The following is a 21,858-nucleotide window of genomic DNA, read 5'->3' as shown; positions in this document are numbered from 1 at the left end:
TGTACCGTTTTTTCAGATCATTTTTGTGATCAGTTTTGTGATCAGTTTTGTTATGAAACGACCACAGATCTGGTATACATTCATTTGAAGCCTTTTTTTTTTAATAGAAAGTAGACTTGCTACTAGACAAAATGAAATTATGTGTGTTTTATTATGCTAACAAGAGAATTTGATTATTTGGATTTCTGAGATGAGAAATTGTCGTGTATTTAGCTGGGAATAGTGGCCCTTTTTGCTTCACCTGTGTCTGTCTGATCAAGGACATTTCTCCAACTGTAAATCCTGCCCAAGCAAAAAGGTCATTGGGGAAATTCTTTGAATGCTTGGATGAACATAGCAAACATACGTGCCCAAGAGGTACAGCAGTCCATTAACACAAACATGCAAAGATAAAACAAGAGTTCCGTTACAGGCAAAGGCAGCAAAGCAACCGTTAGAAGGCAAAATAAGTAAAGAAAATGAAATTCACGTTTTTTTAAAAAAAAAAAAAGTACGCACAACCCCAGAAAACGCCTGCTGCCTTACACGTGAAATGCACATGGTTTCAGAAAACGCCCTCTCCCTTTTCACATATTGACTGGCTCAGAATGCAGACCCAGACTCCGAACGTAAGCACTCTTATATACCATCTATAAAATTAACCGTCTCAGAACATTATTTTTGTATCAGAAAACAGTCGCAGTAAATACTCACCGACCCGCCAAATGGCTTCAGAACATGACCCATTCCAATCTGTAGGCGATTCTCCAGTCCAGCGTTTTTCATCTGGGACTTGTAGTTCCACCTTCCCCATTATAAAACTCGAACTACAAGTCCCAGAATGCAAAGAAGAAGAAAAAACATGACTGGATACACACCAACAGATTGGAACGTGCCATGTTGACAACTAAGTCACCGTCTCTGAATATACACTCAATTCCCAAGAATGTACTGATTGCCTCAAAATGGCCAATTACAGAAAATAGCCTTAACTGCCTCTAAAAATATCTGCTGCGTCAGAAAATGCCCACAGTCTGTCAGGTGGTTCACACTGCCTGAAAGATATATATGGTCTCAGAAAATATCCAACATCTAAAGGATGCGAGAGCCCTAGAATTTACACTGGTCCAGAATATCCCCACTGTCTCTAAACCATCCACCGCCTCGGAAAATATCCAATGATTCAGAAAAAATCCACGGCCTCAGAATGTGCGCATTGCTCTGAAATAAAACGTCCGTTTCAGAATATGCTAATTTCTTTTTAAATTAGCCAATGCATTCAGAAAATAACCGTTAAGTGTGCACACTTCCCCGGACACATCAACTGCGACACAACAACATTCGCCACCTCATAAAACACTCAGTTCTAGGAAAATGTTGATGAGCTCAGGAAACACTCCAGTGTAAGAAAAAAAACTCTCTACGAAACCAAACAAAGCTTTCGAATATAACGTTTCCCAAAACAGCCACTGTCTCATAAAGTACCCACTGCTCCGATTTTTCCAATGCCTTGCAAAATATTTATTGACCTGAAAAACGCGCAGACCTTAAGAAAGTGCACGCTGCTTTTGTATGTGGACAATTCCTCAGAAAATGCTCAATGCCGCGGCCCAGGCCCCGCAAGGCAGATGTCTGGAGGAGGGAACATATTGTGTTGGAGGAAATGCCTTGTCATTCTATGGTGTGGGTTGTGGTGGGCGGCATGTCACTCTGGTGAGGATGCGACTCCACGGGCGGGGCCAGCTTTGATGCGGGAGGGGTAGACAATAGGGTACCAGGGGAGGCTGGGGGTAGGTACTGGGCACCAGGTGGAAGCCAGAGCCAGCGGGGGTCTGCTCCCCCCTGGCGACTCCCATATAGGTTTAGGAATGGCAAATGACGGGGCTATGCCTCGACTACCCGTGTTAATATGGTATGGTCATGTTGTGGGAACATGTCATAAAAGAGATGCAAGACCATATCCTGAATATATGGGGGCAGAATGTCAAAAGGGGGTGGGTAAAGAGGGCGGGTACATTCCATAAAAGGTGCATTTTGTGGAAAGGCCATGCCAAACTCCTTTAAAGGAGAGCATTGTGTTTGCCATGTCATGACATAAGCGAGCGCAATAGCATGGAAGGAGAGGAGCGTTTTGTGGAGACATGCCATGGTAGAGGAGGTGCCTTTGTCATTTTATGAGAGAGGCATGATCTATGGGAGAGGCATGTAGGAGGGGGATTTGCTAAACAAAAACATGAGGGTCCCATGCCGTTCAACCCGGAAAAGGCATTCTAGGGCGATAATCACCATGTCATTAGCCGGGGGCAAAGGTTAAATAATCCTATAGGGATAGAATGCTTCCCAGCGGGAATAAGTCTCGATTCTGATTGTGGTTAATCATAGGGCAACATTTGGAGAATTCAAAAGGATAACCAACGTGTCATAGCAGAGGCATAGACAGGGTAGGGCCTGAGCGGGCAAGCCCCAACCAAAACCTATAAATGCCCACTCAGCAGCGCTGTGTGAGCTTTTGCAGATGTTAGTATCACATGACGGGACCAACTTCATTAGCTTCAGGCCCCACTTGTTAGACAATCCTGAATACGCCCCTGTGTCAAAGGAAGGTAAGTAAGGGACGCCACAGAGCCTTAAAAGAGGCGGTATTTGCCAGATGGGCTTCTAAAGCCACACTAAAGATAAACAAACTCAAAGAGGCAGAGAGCCTTGGGGATTGAGAACACTTAGAGCCTTGGTTGCAGAGAGGCCCATTGCCATTAAGGAGAAACCCAGGGACAAGGTTAGCCAGGACCAATGGACAGAGATGGGGTCCAAGACTGGGAAAAACCAGGCCAAAGAGCTGAGCAAGAGACAACATGGCAGACACAGAGACCCTCACCTACAAGGCAGAGAGGGGCGACGGGACACGTGTTAGTCAAAGGCAAAGGACTGAGAGCTACGGGGCAAATGAGCAGCGTCCCAGTGCCAAGGCACAAACAGGTCCAGAGCCGCTTAAACCAAACCAAGACCAGGTACCACCATATTTGAAAGAGACCCAGTTGAGGCAAGGGGGAAAAAGTGAGAGAAATAAAAAGTATGAGACAAATGGCCTGTGGCCTCTGGTTCCACTGCCTCTGTATCATGTGTCTCCGTTTCCCTTGACCCTGCATCCCCTTGTTCCTAGTTGGCCGTTTCCAGGGTCGGATTGGGGCATTCAATTGGCTCGGGCACCAATGAAAACGTGACCCACCGCTGCAAATGGCAATTCATTCCTTTTGTGCCACAGAGTAGTACTCTAGGGGGAGGTCTTTGATAAAATATGATGAAAATCGCGCATTTGAAAGAATATTAATTCATTAACACTGGTCAAAACTACTAGCTGCATGGTAAGTAATTTGCCAAACTGACTCACATGCGCCAAAACAGTGGCCCACTTTGACCAACAAAACTGGCCCACACTAGCATTTTTGATTCGGGCACTGGTCCATTGCCATATTCGCCAGTCCGAGCCTAGCTGTGTTTTTCTGTTTTGGGGTCTCTCCACTGGCACAAGTCTCTCTGTCCTTAGACCAGAGGTTTTTTTTGCAATTATTTTTTACCCTGGGGCACAGTCTCATGATAGCTTGGCCTTAAGTCTGGACCCCTTTGTCTATAGCCCTGGGCTGCTCTCCCTTGGACTTCTGCCCGAAGTAGGGTGACCAGCTTTCCAAAACAAAAACCGGGACGACCAACAACATAAAAGAGGGACTATCCCATCGCAGCCCACCAATTACCACCCCTCCCCCAACAAGCCCCCACAACCACCACCCAATCATATTTCCAGCACTTTCCCTTTTAATAAACTGTATATGATCTCATTTGTGCAGTTTTGTCTGTGATTCTTGGCATGTTAAACAAGCGTTTGCTCTAATTGATATTGCATGGCTTGCTGTACAATCATTTCCAAGCAAGTCTAAGTAGCACAGTCAGTAAGTGTTGTGACTTGTACCTAAGAGGTTGGGGGTTCGAGCCAATCCTCCAGGTCCAACATTCTGGACGTGTTGTGAAAAATAATTACAATTTTGATTACCACAGCCGCCCAACCATGCAAACCTTGGACGGGGTTTCTAAAATGTAAAACTCCAGGGACCCTGGGACGGACGGTGATTTCCCCGCACTGTCCCAGGAAAACCGGGACGTCTGGTCACCCTAGCCCGAAGGCCCAGTGCTATGTCTCTGTCACCATCTTGCTTCTTTTGGCCCGGAATTTCTGTGTTCAATACCAAGGGCAAACAGGAGACAAAGTGGCTAGCTATGCAGAAACTCGGCACCAAACGAAAAAGGGACATGTAGCCAAGGAGAAAGAGACCCATGAACAAGAGATAGAGGAAACTGGTTTGAAGAGTTAAAGAGCCAAAACGGAAAAACACAAGCAGCCATGGAAAAGAGAAAGAGCCAAGGAGCATAGAGACTCTGCAACTGGAACAAAGACATAGCAAAAAGAGCCCCATAGAAACAAGAGACAAAGATTTGGAGCCTCAGAAATGCAAGGCTAATAAACAAGGACACGAGTGGGTGGGCAAACCTTGCTGGTAATGGTGCTGGATTGAGTTCACATCCTGGATAGGACTCCTTAGATAAACAGGTCAGGACACCTTGTCTTGGTCCACAAATTGGTTTCATTGTTATTTTGTAGTTTTATATTGTGTGACCTTTATTATAGCACGTACACTGTTAGTTGCATGTGAGAAGAGCCAATACGTGTTTCGACCGAAGTCTTTGTCAAGGCAGAGGATTACTCTGCCTTGACGAAGAATTTGGTCGAAACACGCGTTGGCTCTTCTCACATGCAACTAGATCTCTGGACGTGCTATGTTACTCTGCCAAGAGGCAGAGATACCCAGGGATCAGATCACAAGGGCGTGTAGTCAATGGGTAGAGGGAGGCAAGGCATAGAGACTTCGATTTAGGGGACAGAGTGACCCAGAACTAGGAGAGTGCCATAAAATATTTCTGGGGTTGGGTGCAAAATCAGAACACAGAGCAAAATATGCTAACAACCACTAACAAAACTATCCAGTGGCTTCTTGACCATCTTTTCTCCCCTGATCACCTTGAAGAACTCACACCCTTTGCTCAAGATGGAGAAGTAGTAATCATTGTTTCATAAAGGTGAGGCAATGGTTATCAGATTCCAAGCAGCAGATCTCAGCGGGAGCAGGGGGAAGTCGTGATTTTGGGGGTGAGTTTCCTTACCTTTTTTGCACAGGCTTTTTTCTCTTCTTCATGGCATAAATGCCCCCAGTGGGCAACATGGTGGGCTCCGTGGAAGCAATGTTGCCTGATAAGTATGGAAGGCCCTAGCCTGTCTATTTCTTATATCCACGGAACCACGCGAAGGCTGGACACAAGGACACAACCAAAATGCTGCGTGCCGATGCCTGCCAGGAAAAGTAGTAATCTGGGTCAGTGAAGAGCGCAGTATTGTATCTTGGAAGCAGTGTAGAATCCAACGAAGAAAATAGGAACCCAAAAAGAAAACAGGATCCGGTGAGACGACCTATCAGGAACCCAACCACAATATAATCAAGAACTCATCTATAGACCTGCAAGTATTGTGGCACGCCCATAGCCAGTACACCCAGGCAGAAAAGAACACATCCACGACAGGAAGACGGGCTGCTGCATTAAATCCAGGGCAAAATATCCGAAATCAAATACATAAAAAAAATAACCCGGAAAGAATCCAGCGCAGGCAGACAAGTCCTAAGGTATATCGGCCGTCCGAACAGTAACGTTATGTTATGTAGGAATTAAGGGTAGCCGGTGAAAATCCAGGACGGGACACCTGATCGGAATCCAACATGGAGAGTCCGTCTCGAGAGTCCACATGAAGGACTGCGATCTGGATCCCGCGGCAGGGCCCCCTTTAGACGTCACCTCGAAAGCCCGCCCCGGGAGCCGAGAACCAGGGGGTACCGAGTAAACTTTGCTTGAGCTCTGTCCGAGGAATGGAAAAGCCAAGACGAGGACTCATTCCATGCCAATCCTCCCTTCGTCTCATGCCCCTGGCCACCTCCTTCGCTCCACCCTCTTTTCTCCAGCCCCAACGCCTCCTCTCCCCGTCGCTGTTTCTCTCTCCTCCTTTCCCTCCTCTCCTCTCCTCTCCTCTCCTCCCAGCCAATTCAATATAGTACAAAACCAAAGTACTTATTGGCAGGACAAGAATTGTCCATGTAAATATAAGAGAATCCTCTCCCCCTAACTAGTCTCCCCCCCGCCCCTCCTTCTTCCCGCCCATCAACTCTCCCCACCCTTCTCCAGGCAGTTGGCCACTCCCTTCATCTCTATTTAGCCACTCTAAGGCACAGTCCCCCTGAGTGCGTAGTGGCCGCACGCGGAGCCCAACCCACAATATTACCGTTTGTGTGCATTTATTTGGTTAACCTCGTTCGCGAAAATGCGTTACCTAAATTACACTAGAGCATAGAGTGGTTGTACGTAGGGTGGGAACTAGTCAGACGACCCGTAGGCGGGGTCATGCAAGGGAGGGCCCCAGTGGCAAGCAGGGGGCGGGCTCTAGCGACCCGCCTCTGGTGACGAGGACATATATATTTATATATATATATAGCGCCCTATCCAGTACAGCTATCGCCACCGCCTTCTCCTTGGCTGGTCATTGGCTCCAGTCGCAGTGACGGGGCACACCCCGTGCTATTCATGTGAGCTGTGGTCTGCAGTGCCTGCTGCTGCGCACCACTGTGGCAGTAATGGCAAACTAGGCCGTATCGCACGCAGTGTGCTTGTAAGTCTACAGATACTACCCCAGCTGAGCCGATCCAGGACAGGAGTTAGGCCCCACCCCGGCCTGCGCACACAGTTATGCCACACTCCTTATTTTTCAGTTGTTTTCCTTTTTGAGGCGTGCCTTTCACTGGGGAGATTTCATAACTTGTGTAGGCTCCTCCCCGCCTCGCCCACAGTCTGAACAGGACCGCCTTCTCTGGGTGGAGTGGGTACGAGTCGCTGTAGGAGGAGGGAGTAAGCCAGTAAGAGCTCAGCGTCACGTGAAAGCTGAATATTTATTTTAAAGGCCATTTTTTGGCCAAGAAGAGTAGAAGGCTGACGTCTCTGTCTAATCATGCCACACAAGAAGGCACACCCTCATATCTATAAATCGTTTTAATAGATTTTCAGTGCCCGAGGTGTGAGATCTTTACAATGCAACAGGTACCCATCGTTAATGAGGAGCAGGTTATTGCGTCGTGGGTGCACATGGCGATTTTGGGGGATGTAGTGTGACTAATTCCACGTGGAAGTAAATCCTGCACGTTGCCTCCAAAATCGTTATTTGGCGCAGCAGGAAACTGGTGGTAAATCAGTTACTGGTGATAAAGTCGTACCGCCCATTTTGCCACAGTGTTTTCCCTTACCACCTGTTGAGGCAGTGGGTGGGCCTAGCATGCGGATGGCACACTTCCAATAAAGAAGGACACGGAGCTGCAATCAACGTGTCTGCTTTATTTAAATGCAACAACTCTCCCTTGCCCCGCCTCCCCCAAGCCTGTCACTTCCTTTCCATCCGTCATTTCCCCTGCCCCAACTGCCTGCCACCCTGTGTCCATGTGGACGTGAACGTGATATCTCCCCCCTTTTTAAAGAGTCACCAGCCCATTTCTTCAATCCAACGCGAGCACATTGCGGACGTGATCTGATGGCCTCTGGACAGCCACCTTTAGTTTCACACTCGCCGGGGCTTTCCAGGTCCGATTCTCTCCGTGTCTCCGTGGTCTCCCTGATACGGCTCGTCTGAGGGGTAATCAATGGGGACGACCACTCGCCCACTTAGCCGTCGTGCCCCCGGTTTAGGGATCCCCTTGAAGTGGAATGAGTTGCGGGTGATGGGACCTCCCGAGCCTTGCGCTGTGACCATGGATCCTTTCTTCTGGGTGACGAACTGTGTAAACTGATGCCCATTGAATGGGGGATCATTGTCTGTCTAGAGCACCCTGGGCATCCCATAGGCAGAAAAGATGCTGTCTAGCGCTGGGATGACGTGATGAGCGGGTGTTGAGGAGATGAGCAGTGCCTCGGGATATCGGGAATATTCGTCCATTACCGCAAACACATACTTCCCTCCTTCGATGGGCCCGAAGAAATCTGCGGCCACCGCTTCCCATATTCCTTGTGGAAGTTCTGACATGTTCAAAGGCTCCGGGTGTCGGTTAGGCGTGATGAGGCCGCACGTGGGGCAGGACTTTAGCGCATCCTCAACCATGGAGTCCATGCTGGGGAACCAGACCTTTTGGCATAGCATGTGCTTAGTTGGCGCCATATCCTCTATGATAATCCGACAATGCCAGCTCATCCCTCACCTGTACCAGGCGTTCAACCTCATTGTGCACCGGATCACCAGCGGCTCTCCCCTTCTTTCTCGCCTTTCTCCACATGCCGGACTCCAGTCCTTCACAGATGATTCGGCACGCCATGCCATTCTCGGTCTCCCGAGCAATCCTCTCGATGTATAGCCCTTCTGGGGTGGTCTGCTGAATGAGGTACTGAAGATACCTGTCCGCCATGGAGGCTTCTGGTGTGCACCCCTCCCAGGGCCTTCTGGAAATGTCTTCCAGAAGGAGCAAGCGAACACCCTCCCTCCACACAGGCCTTACGACTGCCAAATCGATCTGGTGTCTGGAGCCCAAATTCCCTGCAGTCGAATTTACACTCTAACGGAGCAAGAAAACCAGCATCTAAAATCTTACGTGGATTACTACCTAGCTAAAGGCTTTATCTGCCCGTCTAAGTCCCCTGCCTCCTCGGCTCTCTTTTTTTGTACCAAAGAAAGAGGGCGACTTAAGAACCTGTATAGATTATAGAGCGCTTGACCACATCACGGTAAAGAACATATACCCCCTGCCACTTATCCCAGAGCTTCTAGATCAGGTGAAGAATGCTCACATGTACACAAAACTGGACCTACGAGGAGCCTATCACCTTGTGAGAGTTAAAAAGGGGGACGAGTGGAAGACAGCATTCCGAACCAAATATGGGCTTTTCGAGTACCAGGTCAAGCCTTTCGGGTTATGTAATGCCCCAGAGGTGTTTCAATTCTTAATGAATGATGTGCTTCATGAATTATTGGACGTTTGCCCACTTGTCTACATAGATGACATTCTTATTTACTCAGCTTTCAAGGAGGACCACGTCGGCCATGGAAGAGCAGTTTTGAAAAAACTTTGACTGCATCAGCTGTTTGCCAAATTAGAAAAGTGTTTCTTCCATGTTACAGAAGTTGAATTCTTGGGCTTCATGCTCACACCACGAGGGGTACACATGAACAAAACGCAAGGTGGATGCTATCCTTCAATGGCCATCGCCAACATCCACAAAAGGAGTACAGAGTGTGATCAGATTCACTAATTTATATCGTCGGTTTATTCCAAGGTTTTCGCAGATAGTTCATCCAATAACCTCCCTACTGAGAAAACAAAGAAATTCTTCAGGTCTCCTGAAGCAGAGAACGCCTTCGAGGAGCTAAAACTTGCTTTGACCACAGCACCAATTCTTCAACAACCTCGACCAGACCTGCCATACGTGATCTAAACAGATGCCTCCAACGTAGCCATGGGAGCGGTATTATCACAAAAGGACCCTGACACAGGACAATTGCATCCCATAGTATTTTGGTCCCGTACGTTTTCTGCACCAGAGTTGAACTATGCAATCACTGACAAGGAACTGCTAGTGATTAAGGAAGCCTTCAAAACATGGAAACACTATCTTCTGGAGGCAAGACACACGGTCACAGTCATCACGGATCACCGCAATCTACAATACTTGAAGACTGCCGAAGCCCAATCCTCACGCCAGCTTCGCCTAGCTCTCTTCTTTGCAGAATACGATTTTATCATTACTTAAAGACCAGGAGAACGCAATGGGAAAGCAGACACTCTGTCACGCATGAGTGAGGACAAAGAAGCTTTCACCACGTCTGAGCCTGTGGCCATCATTCCTGAAGAACGAATCCAAAACCAAATCGCCACAACCACCTGTTTGGATGACTTGAAAATGGATCTCCAATCTCGGATGAACCAAGCAACACAAAGGGAGTGGCTAGCTAGAGGAGACCAATACACCATTGAAAATTATCTACCTTATTTTCAAGGGAGACTATGATGTGATATGATATGATATGATGATATGATATGAAATGGCATTTGTAACGCGCCTATACACAAGTGTTTCAAGGCGCGCGACGAGGCAGGGAGGGGGGAACAAGGGGAAGACAGACAACGATCCTACTAGGCCAGGTGACATTCAGACCGTGCAAGTGCAGGGGTGGGGGAAGGGAAAAATGCAAGGGGAGGGGGAGGGAGGGAAGTGCAGTACAAAGTAAGTAGAATAAAATAAATAAATAGGGCCAGCTGGAGGCAAGTGCAAGGTAAGTGCAGACAAGTGCTGGGAAGGGGGGGCTGCAGGGATACAGAGACAGTCCCGTAGTGCAGGGGTTGCCAGGGAGGCAGTGCAAGTGGAGAGTGGCTGGGCCCCGGACCGAGGTCGGGGAGAGTGGCCCAGTTGCAGAATCAGTGCAGTTTCAATGAAGAATTTAGCAGGGGAGAGGGAGAGAGAAAGCAGAAGCAAAGAGGAAGGTTTTGAGGTGCTTCAGGAACCGGAGATGGTTCTCCTCAAGTTTCAGGGAGGCAGGAAGGCTGTTGCAGAGGGAGGCCCCTGCCGCGGAGAGAGATCTACCGCCAGCTCGTTGCTTCGAGAAGCGGCTGACCCTGAGGGAGTTGGAGACGGATGAGCGAAGGGCTCGGGAAGGAAGATATTTAGGAAGAGAGAGTTGAAGGTATTTAGGCCCCAGGCCCCAGAAGGCCTTGTGGACAATGCAGAGGGTTTTGAACTTAATCCTCGCAGCCACTGGGAGCCGGTGTAGAGATTTCAGTCCTGGAAAGATACAGTCCCAGGGCTTGAGGCCAAGGACAAGTCTCGCAGTTCTGTTCTGGATGAGTTGCAGAGGGCGGAGAGTGGAGGCAGGCAGATTAAGATAGAGGCTGTTACAGTAGTCCAGCTTCGAGAAAACCAGGGCTCGGGAGACAGTGAGCTTCTGGGGGAAGGAGAGGAAGGGAAGAATACCTCTGAGGAGGTGCAGCTGGTAGTGTGACTTCTTAGAGACGTCAGATATATGAGGAGAGAAGGAGAGTGTGGAGTCGAAGATGACCCCGAGGTTTTTTGCCTTGCAGGTAGGAGCAGGAAGAGGGCCAAGAGAGGCTGGCCAGAGAGCTGCAGGGAAGGAGGGAGTGGGTGTGCCGATGAGTAGAATCTCAGTCTTCTGGCATTAAGGCAGAGGTCATTGGCGGCACACCATTCCTGGATAGCAGACAGACAGTCAGAGATGAGGGAAGGAGAGGAGGAGGCCGACGGTAGCCTGAAAATGAGCTGGGTATCGTCCGCATAGCACTGAAAGTTGGGGCAGAGAGCGGCGATGCGGTGAGCAAGGAGTGCCAGATATTGGTTGAACAGCCAGGGAGAGAGATTAGATCCCTGGGGAACACCACAGGTGGAGAAAAAGATGTCAGAGAGGAAGGACCCAAGTTGGACCTGGGAGGGTCGATTGGAAAGGAAAGAGGTCAGCCACGCCAGAGCCTGACCAGTGATACCCAGGTTATCACGGAGACGGTTGAGCAGGATGGCATGGTTGACAGTTTCAAAGGCAGAAGAGAGATCGAGCAGAATGAGAACACACTGAGTGTTGGAGTCGAGGTTCAAGAGCAGGTCCTCACGGATGTTCAGGAGAGCGGTTTCCGTGCTTCTGGCAGCTCTGAAGCCAGATTGGTGGTCATGAAGACTACCAACAGATTCAGCATGGAGGTTAAGCTGGGAGATGGCCAGTTTCTCCAGGAGCTTGCCCAGGAAGGGAGTGATGGAGATTGGGCGATAGTTAGCCGGGCAGGAGGGGTCGGAAGAGGGTTTCTTAAGAAGAGGGTCCACAAGGGAGTGCTTGAGGGGGGATGGGAAGACTCCAGAGGCAAAGGAGTGGTTGCAAAAGTCAGCCAGGGCAGGAGCCAGGGAGTTGATGTGGTCCTTGATAGTTTTGGAGGAACATGGGTGAACCTGTTTAGACAAGACTTTCATAGATCGGACTTGTCTGGAAACCTCGTCAGCAGAAAAAAGGGGAAAGGCAGAGAAGGAGGGAGGAGGGGTGGCTGCAGAAGGGCCAGAGGAAGAGCCGGGGAGAGAGGGGGGAGGTGATAGGAGGAGAGTGAGGACAGGATGTCCTGAGTTTTAGAGATGAAATGAGAGGCCAGTGCAGTGAAGAGGGCCTGGGAGGGGACAGGAGAGGTAGAGACTGCAGCAGGGTTGGCAAACTCCTTGCAGATTTTAAAGAGTTCAGCCGAGTTGTTAGATGCCGCAGAGATGCGGGCTTGGATAAGGGCTCTCTTCTTGGTGAGAACGGAGAGTCGGTATTGCCTTTGGAGCAGGCGGCAGGCCAGTTTGTCAGAGGATGAACATGAAGCACGCCATTTCCTCTCTGCCACCCTGCACTTGCGTTTTAGGGTGACGAGATCCGAGTCATACCAGGAGTTACATTTGGCTTTGGGCTTCAGGCGAATTCTCATGACAGGGGCAAGGATATCAAGAGTATCAGATATAGCAGAGTGGAGCATGAAGAGGGCTGTGTCAGGGTGGGAGTCAGCCGAAGGGGGAGGGGGGACGAGAAGGTGGCAGCGAAAGCCTCAACTGAAACGCGCTTCATGGGTCGGATGACCGAGAAGGTGGGTGGCAGTGATGAGGGTGGCTTTGCCTGTGGGGTAGGGAGGGTGAGGTGGGAGGATAGGAGAAAGTGATCACTCCAGGAGAGAGGAGTGGAGAGAGGGACGGAGAGGGGAAGGTCAGAAGAGGTCAGAGCATCAAGAGTGTGCCCTGCAGAGTGAGTAGGCCCAGACGGGAGAATAGAGAGTGAGAGAGAGTCGCAGAGGTCACGAAAGAGTCCAGTGGGGGGACAGGAGGCATCCAGGTGGATGTTGAAGTCACCAAGTAAGAGGAGTTGAGTGGTTGAGGACAGGAGTGAGGAGGAGAGGTCAGCCCACTCAGAGAGGAAGGAGGAAATTTGACCAGGTGGCCGATAGATAGTAGCCACGGTAAGGGAATGGCTAGGAGAGAGAGAGAGTCGGCAGACAAGACATTCAAAAGAGGAGTAGGTCTGCGTAGGAGTGACAGTGGCAGGAATCCACTCAGGGAAGATAAAGGCAACACCCCCCCTGCACGGTTGGGCCTGGGCACGGAGAGGATCTTGTAACCGTCAGGTAGGAGTGTGTCAAAGCTGCTGACAGAGCTGGCTGTGAACCAAGTCTCAGTGAGACCGAGGACGTCAAGGTCCAGTTCCTCAAGAAGGCGACAGATATCAGAGGAATGCTTGATGGCAGAGAGAGAGTTAAGAGTGGCAATGTGGAGAAGGTTGCCACCCTTGAAGGACTTCCGGGGAGGGGTACAGATCAGAGGTACACCCTGCGGAGGTGTAGAAGAAGGAGGTGAAAAAGGAGCCCGATAGGGGGCAGGGAGGGAGGGTAGAGGCAAGGTAGCCGAGGACAGAGGAGGGGGGACAGCAGGAGAGGAAAGGAAGTTGATGAGGCGTGGGAAGCGTCTATCAAAGAGGTGAAGGTTGGCCTGAGGGCCTTGGACCAAGACGGTCCCATTAGTGTAGACATTAATGATGGCCTTAGAGGAGCGGAAGGGGGCCAAGAGGACATCCCAACGGGTGCCACCATTAATGGGAGAAGAGGAGAAAGGGGAGAGCACAGAGACCATATGAAGGGTCCATAGGTCAGGCAAAGGCACGAAAAAGAGGATGTCAGTGAGAGTTTCCTTGGAGCAGGCACTAGTGTAGGTGTCAGCGATAGGGAGGCCTGGGTTGGAGACCAAGATGTCCTTTTTAAACTTTTTCCTACCAGATTTAGTAGGAGAGCAGGATAGTCAATAGAGAAGCAGTTAGAGAAGATAGACGAGATAGAGAGCACCATGGAGTAGAAGGGAGTGGGGGGGGAGACAGACGATACAAGAGCACGCAGACAGGAAGTGAGCGGCAAGTACAAGTTTACCACATTTAAGAGCAACAACAGTAAATGCGTATTAGGTATACAGTGGAGGTGCCACCTAAGTTTGAGAATGCTGCGAGGGGAGAAAAAACCCTAGTTTACCACATTTCAGAGCAACAACAGTAAATGCGTATTAGGTATACAGTGGAGGTGCCACCTAAGTTTGAGAATCCTGCAAGGGGAGAAAAAACCCTAGTTTACCACAACTGTGGAACACAGTGAGGTGAAGACACCATGCGAATGCAATGACCAGGTGTGGGTGGGCCGGGAGAAGGTGGAGATAGCAAAGTGAAACTTGCGTCTTGCGTCCCTTGCGGACACCTGCAGACACAGTGGGAGCCGCAGCTGTAGGAGCCGCCCTTTGCCTGAGGGGCCCTTAGCCGTGGGGGCTGCCGGACAGGGGGCTACCCAGGGGGATCGGTATATGGGGGGAGGTGGGCGGGCAGGGAGGCGGGATGGGGAGGGCTCCAGGAAGAGGCTGCAAGGGGAGGGGGGAGGAGGAAAACACACACGCGCTCGGAGCGCAGGGAAAGTAAGTAACACAAGTAAAAAATAGGAAAAACGAAATCCACTCACTCGAGGCCCTGGATGGGCTGGATGGGCTGGCAGGGAGTCACTCCTGCACTGGGCTGCCCGGCGAGCTGCTCGCAACCCCAAAGCTCTGCACAAAGAGGCGAGCGGGGAGAGCAGCCGTCGGGTAGTCCAGAAGGGACACCTGAGGGAGCCAATCGGTGCGGGGGGTGGGCGGGCAGGGAGGCGGGATGGGGAGGGCACCAGGAAGAAGCTGCAAGGAGAGGGGGGAGGAGGAAAACACACAAGCGCTCGGAGCGCAGGGAAAGTAAGTAACACGAGTAAAAACAGGAAAAACGAAATCCACTCACTTGAGGCCCTGGATGGGCTGGATGGGCTGGCAGGGAGTCACTCCTGCACTGGGCTGCCCGGCGAGCTGCTCGCAACCCCAAATCTCTGCACAAAGAGGCGAGCGGGGAGAGCAGCCGTCGGGTAGTCCAGAAGGGACACCTGAGGGAGCCAATCGGTGGGGGGGTGGGCGGGCAGGGAGGCGGGATGGGGAGGGCACCAGGAAGAGGCTGCGAGGGGAGGGGGGAGGAGGAAAACACACACGCGCTCGGAGTGCAGGGAAAGGAAGTAACATGAGTAAAAAACAGGAAAAACTAAATCTACTCACTCGAGGCCCTGGATGGGCTGGCAGGGAGTCACTCCTGCACTGGGCTGCCCGGCGAGCTGCTCGCAACCCCAAAGCTCTGCACAAAGACTATATATTCAGGACAAGAAATGACAAGACCAGATAATGGCAAACTATCATGATTCATTAGTGGAAGAACACCCAGGGATTGCCAAGACTCGAGCTAAAATACAAAAGGGCTATTGGTGGCCAACCTGGAGAAAAGACATTGCCCAATTCATTGCGACCTGTGGTGTCTGCGCGCAACACAAATCTTAGAAGTTAAGTCCAGCAGGGTTACTACGTCCTTTGACTGTACCACCAGCACAATGGCATACGATGTCTATGGACTTTATCACCCATTTTCCTACCTGCAACGGATGTAACACTATTCTGGTTATCGTGGATTTATTCTCCAAGATGGCTCATTTTATTCCATTGAAGGGACTTCCCACTGCTTCCGCCCTTGCCACCATGTTTTTGGAACATATTGTCAAGCAACACGGATTCCCTTCGGTATTTATCGCGGAACACAATTTGTCTCAGCACTCTGGAGGAGGTGCTGCAAAATAGCCAAAATTTACCTCTGGTTATCCACTAGTCATCATCCCCAAACCGATAGCCAAACCGAACGGACCAACCAGACTTTGGTGCAATACCTGAGGTGTATGTTACAACAAACTGAGGAGTCCTGGAAAAACATCCTTTGGTTGACCGAATACGTCTACAATAATTACATCCGCACTAGCACCGGCCAGACCCCATTCTACACAGTGCATGATCAAGATCCTTGAATCTCCACTTTTGATTCTCTTGATGAATTAGACATTGCAGCAGTTACAACCTTGCACAAAACTATCACTCGAATCCATGAAGAAGCAGCTGAAAATCTGACCAGAGCCAAAGAACAACAGAAAAAATGTGCAGATCAACTTCGAAGAGAGGCTCCACATTATCAGGTCGGAGACAAAGCTTGATTTGCATCCAAGAACATTCCCTTGAAAGGACGACAAGCCTTCCATCCCAGGTACCTGGGACCTTGACCCATCAAGGCCATAATTAACCCTGCTGCCATGAAATTGGATTTACCATATAATATGCAGATCCATCCGGTGTTCCATGTTTCTCTCTTAAAACCAATGAAACCAGGTACTCAGATTGAGGCACCACCCGAGCCCGACATCATAGAAGGAGAACTGGAATATGAGGTAAAGACTATTTTAGATTCCAAGATAGTGCGATCTAAATTGTACTACCTTATAGACTGGAAAGGTTATGGACCTCAAGACCGTACATGAGAGCCTAGTGAGTTCATCCATGCTCCACGACTAATCAGACAATTCCATCGCAACAACCCCACCAAGCCAGGACCAGGAGGAAGAGCACCCGTGAGAGGGGCCTTGAGGGAGAGTGCTGTCATGGCCACTGCGCAAGAACCACAGACTCCACAACATAAAGGTTCCAGTTGGACCCAATCCTGCCGCCTTTGGGGCCAGGTTCATGAGTAAGTGTGCCCTGCACACTTTTGTTTTGGTGCAAGTGCTGGTTTCGCCCTGCAGGGCCTCCACATCCATCTAGATGAGGCGTGGCCTTAGAAGAGAGTTGGGCTTCACGTGCCGCATCCTCTAGGAGTGGCAGTCTGCGGCCACGAGTCAGAACTAATGGGTGTGGCTGGAGTAAGGCTATTTAAGCCTGCCCTGCCCACATGCAAGCACTTTGTGTTAATCTGCTTATGGCAGCGTGACACTCACCGCCACCTGAAGCGCATCCTTACCTGATTCCAGCAGCAACCACCGTCGGAGCACATCCTTACCTGATTCCAGCAGCAACCTCTGTCGGAGCGCATCTTTACCTGATTCCAGCAGCAGCCGCAGTTGGAGTGCATCCTTACCTGATTCCAGCAGCAACCCCAGTTGGAGTGCATCCTTACCTGATTCCAGCAGCAACCGCAGACGGAGCGCATCCTTACCTGATTCCAACAGCAACTGCAGTCAGCGCTCATCCTTACCTGATTCCGGCTACCAACCACAGCGCTTACCTGGGAGTCCGCTTACGGCCAGCATCATTGCGGATCCAGGCATCCTTCATTCGCCGGCAGATCTCCAGATAGCAGCACTTCAGTCCGACATCGACAGACAGTTCCTGCAAGAGAAAAAGACAAAACATGGTTAGAAAATCGCTAAAGACATTACGCTAAGGTCGCGCTTAGACAATTCCTCACGCTTGACCTTAATACCAAAACTTACCATCTATTGGAACATCGTGAACTCCCTTCTCTTCCATTGGGCCTTCGCTTCTTGCAGCGCAACTACCGCTGGGCCGCATATCACCTATTGGGAGAAAGCAAAGGAAAGGCATTATAAAGGGATACAGACAATAATCAAGGAAAGACATTATAAAAGGATACTTACCTTTGGAGTGGTTCAGCCACAGCCGGTCTGGGCTGCTATGCACATGGACCAGTGAAGGAACTCGGTCCATCTAAAGCACCCCTGCAGTGAGAAGCAGGACGGAGAGCTCGCCATCATCATTAAACATGTGAGACTATATGGGTCGGCGCATGCTCACCACATTCTGGGAAGAAGGGTTTGAGGGACACAGCAGTCATATCACAACATTCTCACGACCGCTCATATCCTCGCAGGGGCAGTGCCAACAACCAGCGCAGTCCACAACACACGAGCAGGGGAAGAAGCCTCACAAAGGGAAGCCATTTCCAGGGAGGGCTGCAACCGTGCCCCAACGGCCCCGCAGAGACCAGGTGAGCGTAACACCAGCAGACTCCTTGTACACCGCCGCAGCCCAGGGATTAAATTCTCTTTATCCTGCCCAGACGGGTGACTCACTGCCACAGCACATGCCTGTCCTCCGCCCCTGCGGCGTCTCGCAAAGTGGGTCTGCTTGGCGCACGAGCATCTGGAATGTCCGGTCGCTGCTGTGCTCCAGCATTAATTCAAGGGGTGGTGCCTCCAGGCACCCACCCGTGACTGCGTCCCTGCTAAGGCCGCCCACCTCGTCACCAGTGTTGAGGCTGTGGGTGGGCCTAGCAGGCGGATGGCGCACTTTCAATAACGAAGGAAACGGAGCTGCAATCAACCCGTCTGCTTTATTTAAATACAACATGACTCTCCCTTGCCCCGCCTCCCTCCAGCCCATCACTTCCTTTCCCTCCGTCATTTTCCCAGACCCAATCACCCGCCTCCTTGTGTCCATGGGGACGTCAGCGTGACACCACCAGTGCTTTAAGTGGGTTAAGAAATTGAGGGGGGGCTCATTTAGGGGCGTGGTTTGCACGATGGGCGTGGTCTAAGACTTGATGCTCGTGGCATAAAGACGAACATGTAAAAATGTTCTGGCCTATTTAACTAAGTGCATATCACAACACAGTATGCTTGGTACAAACTAAATAGATAAATCAGCATGTGCACCCGGCACACAATGCATAAATAAATAAACCGGGTTGTGTATGCAGGTGAGGCCTTATGACCCAAGAACTGTTCCCGCTCAGCGTACCAGGTTTATTTATTTATGCATTGTTTGTCGGATATACCTGCAAACACCTCCAAAAATTATTTGAAGTAGGTGTTCAGGTAGCCCAGCAAGAGCAACCATGTAGAAACTTGGAAGCTGGCCTCACTGTATCAAAGGACCACAGTGGAGGTAAACTGGAGCCGGAGGCCACGGGGGTGGCAGCATGGGCTTGATGACTGAAGATGGCTATGCTGTGTAACAACTGTCCCCAACAACCGTCTTGGGAGGATAGCTCAGCGGTAACGTGCTCGCCTTGGAAGCAAGACGACACGGAGCAACACAGGTTCGATCCCCGGGTCCGCGCTTAGAAACCTCTGGGTATTAAGCGCGTTATAAATAACCTATCATAACTCTCATTGTGTTGCTAGCAATCACCCTGCCTGAGTGTTGCTCTTTGTCATGAATGCATGTTCACATCCGAAGAGGAATGAACAGGTGTCACTCTTTGAGATGATAGGCTGTAGAGGAAATGTGTGGGACCAAACACTTCAGCCTATCAAAATACTAACAAGGTTTCATGGCCAATCAAGATTCAAAGAAAACCAAAAAGAAACCGGCATGTAGTTGTTGACTGCCTGTGCAATGAGTCTGTCTATGCATGTATCAGGTCAGGCTGCTGTTAGGTCATTTTACATTATTTCAAGAAGTGTCTTACGATGAGCGTTTTGTGAGTTAACTCTTCTCCAGGCTCCCTGACATCCCTTTCTTCTTGCCTTTCCTTTTTCCTTGCTCTCATTGCTTCACTCCTCTGCTCCATTCTCATGTCTTTCCTTTCCTCTCTTTTCAATCCTTCGCCCCTCTTCACCAGTCTCATCCCTTTATTACCTCTTCTTCCATCTCTCCTTCTCTTCCATTCCTTCACCCCTCTTCAGCATTCTCACCCTTGTCTTTCCTCTCCTTCCATGGCTCCTCATCCTTCTCTCATTCTTACCCCTGTCTTTCCTTTCCTCTCCGCTTTTCAATCCTGCGCCCTCTTCACCAGTCTCACCCCCATATTTCCTCTCCTTCTATCTCCTTTCCCCCTTCTCTTCCCCTTCTCTATTCACACCCATCTTTTCTTTCCTCTCCTCCTCTGCTCTCATTCCTTCACCCCTCTTTTCCATTCTAACCTTCGACATTTCTCTCAGCTAATTTCTCTCATTCATTTTTCTGTAACATCATTGGTTTCTGTCACTTTCTTGTGTTTCTTCCCTCCTTTTCATTCTCTTTCCATAGTTTCTCCCCAATGTATGCACCCCTTGACTCTGTTGTGTCCCTATCTTTCCTTCCTTTACTTTCTCTCTCACGTAACATTTTATCTATTTCATTTGAATATTTCACCACTTTTATTTCTCACTCTCTTGTCCCCTCCTACTTTTCCCTTCAGTCTCACTTGTTACTATACTTCTTTTCCTGCCCACCCCTTCACCTTACTTCATCCCCTTGTTCCTTTCTCTGTTCTCGCACCTTTGGTTTCACTCCTTGAACAGACCTGTTTTAAAAAAAAAAGTGTATATATTGTTTGTCGGATACATGTATACGACAAACAAGACATAACTAAATTAACTACGTCGTGCGCAGAGCATTAACAGACCACTGCCCGGTTTATTTATTTATTTTAGCATTGTTTGTCGGAAACAGATATCCGACAAACAATGCATAAATAAATAAATAAACCATGTCTGTTCAATTGTGGGCTTGGTTCTCGAATCTGCAGCGCACAGCGCCCAGGTTTGCAGAGCATCAAAGAAGCCTCAGTGACTTGGGGAGCGGGTGCAGGCATGATTCTGCCCACAGGCAACCAAGGAACTGTACCTTACTCTCCTGACCCCTCATAAGGGGTCAGTAGAGGAAGTTACAGATCGGAATGCCGCAGTGTGTTTCCTGCAGGCAGCTGTGACAGATAGAAGTGTCAGCCAGCCACAGCGTCGCTTTTAGTGTGCTGCTGTGGCTGGCTGGCACTTCTGCCAGTCACAACTGCCTGACTCAATCATGGTGGCAGGCTCATCTCCCGTCGCGGCTGCGGCCATGGCGGGATAATGACCCGCCATAGCATGGTGGGACCGGGGGCCCCCGACAGGGCCTGGCTCAGCCTCACTTCTGGGAGACTGCCGGGGCTCAGCCCCGGCCCACTTAAAGCACTGCTTCCCACTATGCTCATATAGAGGCCCGGTTGTACTGTACGCATAACAGGTAAGAAAGTTGTAGTGTTAGTGGTCGGTCACAGGATACTTGGGTAAGATGTAGTGGAAATGCTGGAGCCGGTAAGTGCAAAAGTAGAGGTACTTTATTGGGTTACAGGGTATCAGGTTAGGAGAGAGAGAACGCAGGTAACAACATCCTTCTAACTTGTGACTCCCATCCTGAATGGCCAATTGACATTCCCTGAACCCTCAAGGAGCCCAGGGTTCCACCACTGCTGTACATTCCATAGCTTCCATTGCAAAATTCAGTGCAAGCACCACAATACAGGAGCACAGAATAGTAGTAGTGTTTATGTAGGAATATGAAAGTGCACCAGAAAAGAGAGGGTAATGTGCTGACATGATTACCAAGATATCACAGAAAAGGATAGTGCTGTTGCAATAGGTTTATGAAGTAACATGCAGGAATTGCAAGTGTTCCAATATAAATATCAAAAGTATTCCTAAGAAGGAACGATACGAATATGACAATAGCATAGAGAAGAAAGTCACTTTCGAATAAAAGTGCGGAAGAATGTACTACTCTCGGAAGATGGTGTAAGTAATGCAGGGGAGGTTTTGATTTTTTTCAGACAGTGTGCTTGAAATGTGAGTATCAAACTTCTGCATGAAAAGGAGCACGAATAACGACGGCGAATAACAGAAGCTGCCTCCGGGGAGATTGGGACGCATACGTTTTGAATTCGAACGTGACCAAAAAGAAGATAGAGGATTGACTCTGATCTGGAGGGCAACAGGGACGGGGCAATTGTTCTTTCTGCTCCAATCATTCAGATCCCTTCAGAGAATGTGAAGTTCGGTTGATTGTTAATGGGGACCTGCACCATAAGATCAACAAAGCTCCCCTGCGAGACACCATTGAGTCTCTGAAAATAGGAGCACATTGGCACAACAGAGGGTGAGTCAATTGGTAGATCTGACCCAAGATCAT

The 21,858-nt window shown here is 49.7% G+C and overlaps 1 protein-coding gene across 1 annotated transcript in view; it reads right to left on the bottom strand.

Annotated features, from left to right (window-relative positions):
- Window positions 1-6,147, bottom strand: part of LOC138488751 (aryl hydrocarbon receptor-like) — a 377,238-nt gene extending 371,091 nt beyond the window's left edge. Inside the window, exon 1 of the mRNA XM_069616025.1 lies at window positions 5,191-6,147. Within this exon, the coding sequence (XP_069472126.1) occupies window positions 5,191-5,249 (59 nt within the window). The 5' untranslated portion in view covers window positions 5,250-6,147. The remainder of the gene's footprint in view (window positions 1-5,190) is intronic.
- Window positions 6,148-21,858: the final 15,711 nt, after the last annotated feature.

The sequence above is a fragment of the Ambystoma mexicanum genome, chromosome 9 (genome assembly GCF_040938575.1).
Source record: "Ambystoma mexicanum isolate Mex_15411 chromosome 9, UKY_AmexF1_1, whole genome shotgun sequence".
Classification (NCBI taxonomy): Eukaryota; Metazoa; Chordata; class Amphibia; order Caudata; family Ambystomatidae; genus Ambystoma; species Ambystoma mexicanum.
This window is presented reverse-complemented; position numbering and strand designations above follow the sequence as displayed.